Consider the following 8,184-nt stretch of genomic DNA (forward strand, 5'->3'; position numbering starts at 1 on the left):
AACGTGCCATCGAGATCAGATCCTTACGCCTCTAATTCCCACGAGACGGCGCCAATTGACAAGGGATTAACTTGTCAATGCCTATGGATTATAGGCTAGGGTTTAGTTAGAAGTAGAGGGCAAGTAGATCTCGAAGGTTTCAGCTCGAAAAGTACTCGACGAATATGAAAACTAGGGTTTGCGGACAATGATTCGATGATCTTCTCGTCCCCGACCCCCCTTTATATAGGTGGAGCCGAGGGATTCGTGCTATACAAGGATTACATAGTCCGGGACGGTTTCTAACTCATCCCGCCGGATTACAAATAACACTTCCTATTACAACTCTATCTTTTCCTTAAATACATCTTGGGCTCTCGAGTCTTCTTATTCTTCGGGTAGTGGGCCTTCAATAAACCCCGGGTACTATATGAGGCAGGCCCATTTGGGATGCCTATGTCAACGATCTCTTTTGAATGCAAACTATTTGAATTCTTCATTGGGGACGGCCTTTGGGGGACGCGACTGAGGAGCGACGTCCCGCAAACGCAGCATGAACAAAACTCGTCTCCCAAACGCTCAATCCGGTGTGGTTTGGGGACGGTTTGGAGGACTCGACTGGAGATGGTCTTAAACCGCCCGGGGCGCCCATTGAATTTTAGTGCGAGATAAACCGCGCGCACGCCTCCTTTACGATCGATCCGGGTCCCAATTAAGTGAGGCGTGCTAGGGGAGTTTTGATTTTTTTTTAACTGTTTGCTTCCCAAAGGGGGCTGTCTGGCTAATTGATCGACCGATCGAATCTTGGCACGCAAGGTCGGTGCTTTTTTTTAACATTAAGGTGTGTTATTACCTAACCAGTTATCCTGTAAGGGCATGTACAGTCGGGCGCTTAGGTAGGGGCGCTAGGGATTAAATCCTGGCAGTTTTGGCCAATTCCCGGTTGTTTTCCTTGCGTCGACGCAAAGCTAAGAGGCTGACGCTAGCGAAACTAGTACAAAATTTAGCAACCAAGCGCCGACGCTTATCTACATGTACTAACTGACTAATTAAGCGCCCATTAAGAAGGTTATCGCTGTACATGCCCTAAGAATCTTATCTCTAAACTGTCCTTTTTTTATTATGCGAGAATCTCCGAACTATCCTTAATATTAAACGATCCACTATGAAAGAAATGTTTCTTCGTCGCCACCAGAACATCCCAAAAATGAGAGTCACCCTGTTTCAATAGACGAAGAACAAAACAATTTGAGCATATGTACTTTATTTTTAGAAAACTTCACCAAACCCCATCTTCGGTGAGTAGCTGAAAATTTATATATGTTTGGCCTCAAGGTCATGAATACCCCCCCCCCCCCCCCTTGATTTTTAGGTCTATAAACGACATTCCACCTTGCTAGTGGATATTTCTTTTTCTCATTATCCCTCAAAAGAATCTCGAACGTAAATAATCTACTCTGTGTGAGACTCCTTTAGATAGTTGGAAGAAAAAAAATCATATACGATACCTTATCACTTAGTGCCGAGTTTATGAAAAATAATCTTCCATCAAGAGATAGTAGCTTCCATTCCTAGCTACTAAGCCTTTTTTGCATGCGGTCCTCGACTTGTTTTCATTAGGCATTTGTGGATCCCGTGTAATGTATTGGAATACCCAATTTGAACTTGGTCTTACTCGCAACTGAATAGTTCGGTATAAAGAGTGGCATCATGATGTGCCTAAACAATCGGCTCTTGTGAAATTTTATTTTGAGTCCTAAGAGTTGCCCGAACAATGATAAAATTAATTTCAGGTTCTTAGGCTTGTCAAGGTCATGCTATGTAAAGACAACCGTATCATCCCTAATAGACCCCCACCCCCACCCCCTCCACAAGATGCAGAACTATCACTTCATGACTTCAATTAATAGGGTCATTTAGCTTTTTGCGTTCAATCATGACAATTAACAGACCATCCATTATATAACTAAAGTATATGTGATAATGTGTCTCTATCGTATTTTTTTGGAAGTAATGGTCTCACCGTTGACTTTATAAACACGCTACCTCTAGAGGAAATTCAAGGGTTGCTTGTTGTGTGAGTGCACGAACACCAAATCTCGGCAGGCGGTATCATCGACATAAAAATCAAAATGTCTTCCTCTTTTCGGTTAAACATGAAAATCTAACCGACCTGTTTTGTCGCCGATGCAAAATTTTCCCCCTTCACTTTGACATGTTGCATGGTCTATGTGGCGCCTGCTGCTGCCACTTGGACAACTTTGGCACGCCCACACAACTACCTTCCTGGTGTCGCTACCAAGCAGTTGTTTTCTGTTGGCTCCACGACTGAAATTTGTCGTTTATTTCTCCGTAGTTAAATCAGATTTGGATAAGATATTTATGTGGCGGTAGATAATATATTTTAGTAAAAGTTAGGAGAGCACATTGATATTGTAAATCATGGCAGCCTTGGTAGCACACTAAATAACTTTTCAAATTTTTGTTTTATCTGTCCCTTTGGAATGCTAAAAATTCCATGAAGGTTAATTTCTCCAAAATCCTGGCGTGTTACATACAGATGGACCCAACTATGCCAATCCTATCTCCCATATATTACATATCATTGATTGGTCACTAACACTTGTGTATAAAATTTGTACAAAGTTTGCCAAGTGACAAAGAAATTATCAAGGGTGTTGGACTAACTACTTGTCTCTTTTGAAGACGAAGAGAAAGGGCCGGATCGGCGGCTAGCTGATGTCGTTGTCGAGCTGCCGAGACCGAGGCGGCATATCTCATCGGAGCTTGGCACATCCCACTGCTCCGTCCGTGCCCGGAGCGCCTCCATCTCTATCTTGCACTCCTCAATCCCCATCCTCGCAACCCTCAACCGCTCTTTCGCTGCCTCCTTGCCAGCAGCCTGGTCGAACACCTCCTCCCACCCGTCCTCCCATGGTCCGCTCGCGTCACACAACTCCAATGTCCCGTTCCGCCACTCCGTCCAGCTCCACGCGTGTTCCAGCTGCTCAACTGCGCATCCCTCGCTGCAGGCCACAGGACGACGACATGGTCGACACTTGGCCCCGCTGAGCGGGCCGGGGCTCCCGAGCGACGCCACGGGCACACCATAGCCTGTTGGCGGGTATGCATACTTCCGATCGCTGAGTACGCAGAAGGGCATCCTCCTCTCCCGCGCTGCCACCTCGGACACCTCTAGCTGCGCCATGAAGGCCGCCTCCGAGTTGAGGTCTGTGTACCCGGCCTCGCCTAGCCGGGGTAGCATGGAGAGGCGGGATAATGCGACTTTTGAGGCAGCACGGGTCCCGACACCGAGTCGATCGTTGAGGCCGCTGAACGTGGAGCCCTCTGGGACTACGTAAACACCATCGGAGCGTGGGAAGGCATCATCCGCAGAGAGCGGCGCGGTCCAGAAGCCGTCGACACGTGTTCGGAGGATCCAGGCGTAGGTGAAGTTGCCTCGAGATTCCCGCTCACGAATCAAGTCCAAGCATCCCTCCACCAGGTGGAAGTACTGGAGAAGACCCTGCGTACATAGTTGCAAATGGCCAGCAAGGTTAGAAGTAGTATAAATCAAGTTAATTAAGAGAGATTAGAAGTGACATGCATGTGCAGAGCCTACAAGATTATTATTAGTTTTAGTTGGTCAAATGGTTTTGGAGTAGTATGCAAGGATCGGAGTCTTCTTCCCAAATGCACGTGCAGGTCAGATGATGTTGAAAACCCAAGGTAGTATTAGCATTTAGCAGGGACTGTACTGGCAACCCAGCAAAGTAGTATCAACTGATCATACACTAAACCATGTGCATTGTTCACGCGACTACTAGGTAGCTAGCAGCCGTAAGATGCGAGTTTGCTTCTCGCGACACAAGTATGCATGACTAGTTGAGTATAAATTGTTGGTCCTGTTCATAATACTCAGCTAATCACACATCTGTCAATTGTTGAGTATATTGTACGGTTGGGGGGGGGGGGGGGGGAAGCAAGTGCTGCAAGAAGTATATACGTTGATCTGAAAACAGTCTTTGGATCGACTGACAGATTTGTGGTTAATTAGTGCCACTACTCTCTCCTCCCTATTACACTGATTTAAAATGGCCAATTGTTCCCCTTTGTCTCTTCCAGTGATTAATCAAGCTAGAGTGTGTAGAACAAGCGACCGGCCGAAGCCGGATGAAACAACAAGCAAAACGGCAAACGTCGGATTTGCTCTCACCTGTAGTGATTGGTGTCTTGCTCTTGCCTCCAATTGAAAAATAATTATTAATGGGCTATATTATCCAACACAGAAATCTTTTTGGTGGTTGGACAGTACATGCATGCAGAATTTGAAAGACGGCAACAAGATAAAGAAGACGGGAAAGGAGACTGGATTGAAACTTTTGCGAAGGTAGACGATGATCAACTTTTTAGGGGACCTTTTCTTTTTCTTAGAAAAGCCTGGAGATGTTATAGTAGTACAATAAATCGTCATCGCGCACTCTGGTATAGTAGAGAAGTCCATGCATGCATGATGCATGCACGTGCTTGGTCGATCGATCACACTTCGCTTCACTTCGCGGCATGTTTTGAGGAAATTTTAGATTATTCAAACTTTTTGTTTTTGAGTTTTTCCATGGTACGGGAATCCCGAGCTCCCTCGAAGAAAAAAAATATAGGGAGCCAAAACCTTGCATCGTCCATGGCATGTCATCTCGACTTGTCTTTAGCTAGCTTGTTGTGAGACAAGCAGCTGCCTTTGCCGAATGATACTCCCTCCGCCCATAATTCTTGAACTAAAATCACGATAAAAATTATGAAAAGGGGAGTATCTATTCAGATCAGAACTTCAGATACGTGCATACGTGTCGCTTGGCTGATCGAGGCAGGCAGTCGGGTGGCGTATATTTATTTTATACAGTTCAGTTGACTTTTAACTATGGACGGCCGGTATGCACGCGGGCAGCTGGCAACTGCCATATGTGCTACCTATAAAAACCAAATACTATCTCTTTCTTCCCTCAAAACAAAAATCAAAATCAAAATCGCTATCTTCCTACGTTACCATCGAATATTTGTAATCCGATCATACCTAATCGATAACATGATATGATCGAGCTGTTTGTGAGACGAATGCCGCCACTTGGAGCAACTTGGCATGCAGGTGTCGCTACCTACCTAGACAACTCCATTTTGTTTGCTTACCCCGGGCAAGGCTCCCTCTCCCTCCATCGAAAATTATCAAGTTGGTGATGTAGTAATCCGTTTTCGAAAAATATTTTGGTCTTTAGAACAGGTCGACCAAAGTTTCAGACGCTCATGTCAAGCCAGCGGCCGGTTAGAGACGTTTGGTCGATAACGATCTTTTGGCGTTCGCTGTCAGTTTTTCAGGCAGGGTAGGCAGGCAGGCGCGTAGGACCTCTACCTTTTTCCTCTCCAGCAGGCCACGGGTTCCAGCCGTGATGTAACGCGCGCGCGAACGTCGGTTTCAAAAAGGACGACGAAAAGATGCAGATGGATGGTAACCCATCTTCTATCTGAAGCAACAAATCCGCAATTAAGTAGGTGTCTATCTGCAAGACGTTATGTACCAGATCGATCGTGCCATCTTTAATTAGGCCGGCAATCGGCAGTTTGTTGGACTCTAAATAAGAAACGAATCAAATCAAAGAGTGTTTAAAACCGTCCCGCGCGCCTCCTGGATTGATTTTACTGCGAGAGAAACCGCCTCCGTTACGATCCGGGTCCCAATTAAGCGAGGCGTGCAACAAAGCTACTATACGGAAAAAGGTTTTGATCTTTATTTATGTGTTTGCTTCGGAAAGGGGGCTGGCTGTCTGGCTGATTGATGGACCGATCGAATCTTGGCACGCAAGATCCGTCGATTTGGTTTAAAATAATGAGGTTTGTTTAACAAGGAAGAAGATTCCATGGATGCAATGCGCGGCAAGCAAGAGCAGCTTGGGATGCATGGAGAGACGAAGCAAGCAAGCAATCCAAAGTTGCAAACTCGAGGCAAGCAAGGAACAACGTGGTGGTAGCGCTAGCGCAGGAGGAGGGGTTGGGTTACGTACCTGGATGCCGTTGGGAGAGTTGGCGGCGGTGAGGACGCGCGCGCGCTCGGGGGTCTCCTCCACGGGCTCCGGCCGGAACACCCTGACGGCGGCCAGCGTGGTCTTGCCATCGACGGCGCGGGCCAGGAGGGAGAACTTGTAGGCGTCGGCGTCGAGCGGGCTGTGCAGGAACACGTCCACGCCGGTGTTGTCGTCGCCGAGGCTGTTGAGGAGGTGGCGCGCGATGGACGGGCCGGTGAGCTCGAACCGCCGCGCGCCGCCCACCAGGCACACCGCCACGCGCTTAGAAGGAGGAGGAGGATGAGCCGGCGGTTGCTGGAGTGGCAGGCGCGGCGGGAACTGCAGGGCGGGGAGGCGGAGCGCGGACGGGAAGGAGAGCGCGGCGGCGAGGAAGAGCAGCAGCGGGGCCACCACGGCGGCCAGGCGGCGGCGCTGCGACTGTGACGCGCGCGGGGAGGCCGGGTGGTCGTGGTGGTACTCGGCGGCCGTGCCTGCCGGCTTCATGACGGCCGGCCGATCGAGCAGCTGGCTAGCAGGAGCACTATGCGCTCGATCGGTGTCCTTTCTAGCAGGCAGCTAGGTAGATCATGGAGCCCGTCGTCGCGGTGGGCGGTGGGTGGAGCGTGCGTTGGTGAAGGGTCTCGTCTCTCGTCTCGACGATCGGTGTGGTCGCGAGATCGGAAGCCGGGCGGGAGGGTGGCGTGACCCAACTCCTTTTGAGTGGGTCGTGCGTTCTCCGGGGCCGTTTGGTGCTTCGCTTCAACGCCCATATACCTCCTCGTGGTCTCGCGCGCGCGCAACTTCTACTCATGCCACGTTGTTTATTTTTTCCTAACTTCCTACCACACACGTCTATCTATTTATTTACGGAAAAATCTTTAAGTTATAGAGAATTTATAAGCTTATTTGCTGCTATAAGTTTGTGTTTACTACGTACGTTAATTACCCAGGGAAATAAGTTATAGAGATTTTATACGCTTAAAAAGAAGGTGCGATAATATTCTCGATCCATATATGTCCTCTCAACAGAAAAAATCTTCATATGTTTCCGTCAGATTCATGCACTGCCAAAAAAAAAATAACGCATCGATGCAATGTCAGCTATATGCTCCCAGGATTTTCACAAACGAATTCGCTATCTTACTTTTGAGAAAAAAAATAAACATCGCATACACATCCTTGTCATGTACGACTACAAGCCTTCGGAGATCCACAAATTTGCCACCTCTCCCTCGTGGTCGTCGATGTGGACACTAGAGCAGGGTTTTTTTCTCCTCCGTAACAAAAAAATGCCCGTTGAGACATGAGTAAACTATGTTTTCGGAAATATAAACCAAAAAATTGTCAAAAGATTTACAGATTAATCAAAAAAATATTTAAATACCAGTAAATTTCATCTGGCATTACAATTTTCTAGAAACTGGTGAAACCGTTTTTTCGGCAATAAAAATTCAAAAATCTTGGCCAAGAAGAAAATAGCCTAAACTCTAAAGCGTGCGTACTCGCGCTTACGTGCCTCCCTTATTCTAATTGAAGTTGGAAAACGAATCTGTACAATATCGTCGATCCTTATATTATATAGTTCGCAGAGTTCAGAAATAGACAGCAAATTTGTGGATGTTTATAGCAAGAAACAGAGGAATAATTGGCTAGCAAGCAAGGGGCCGATGTCTCTCCATTCCAATGAATAAGACTGGCACACATTTCCGAAAGAAAACTTTGTATCAATAGAAAATGCTTTTCAGTATGAATCTAACAATATCAAGTATGGACATGGTGTTTTGACCCATGGGTCTAAATGCACCTATTAAGAAAACTAAATTATATGTTTATTCTAAAATTTCAAAAAAATTGAAAAAGATATCCTGGATGTACATTTGGACACTCTATGTTCACTCACAAAAATTTGTGGAAAAAAAACATTTTGTGTGGGCTACGTAAAAAAGATAAAAACATGTCACGTGAAAATTATTTCGAATGACCGGAAATTGTCTTTTTTGCATAGCTCATAAAAAATGTCATTTCTTTGCGAAACTTAGTGTGTGAGCATTTTGAAATGTATTTTTTAGATAACGGGTGCATCTACACCATGAGCCAAAGAGGTTTTCCCTATCAAGTATGTACTATATTATAGAACGGAAATTCAATTTGG

The 8,184-nt window shown here is 46.4% G+C and overlaps 1 protein-coding gene across 1 annotated transcript; it reads right to left on the reverse strand.

The window, feature by feature from the left end:
* Positions 1-2,434: 2,434 nt before the first annotated feature.
* Positions 2,435-6,705, reverse strand: LOC124691437. The gene is made up of 2 exons (XM_047224721.1): positions 6,033-6,705; positions 2,435-3,505 (listed from the first exon to the last, which is right to left on the reverse strand). Exons 1-2 carry the CDS (start codon positions 6,534-6,536, stop codon positions 2,663-2,665), a joined length of 1,347 nt encoding a protein of 448 aa, XP_047080677.1. The 5' UTR covers positions 6,537-6,705; the 3' UTR covers positions 2,435-2,662.
* Between the last annotated feature and the right edge of the window lie 1,479 nt (positions 6,706-8,184).

Source organism: Lolium rigidum, chromosome 2, assembly GCF_022539505.1.
Source record: "Lolium rigidum isolate FL_2022 chromosome 2, APGP_CSIRO_Lrig_0.1, whole genome shotgun sequence".
Classification (NCBI taxonomy): domain Eukaryota; kingdom Viridiplantae; phylum Streptophyta; class Magnoliopsida; order Poales; family Poaceae; genus Lolium; species Lolium rigidum.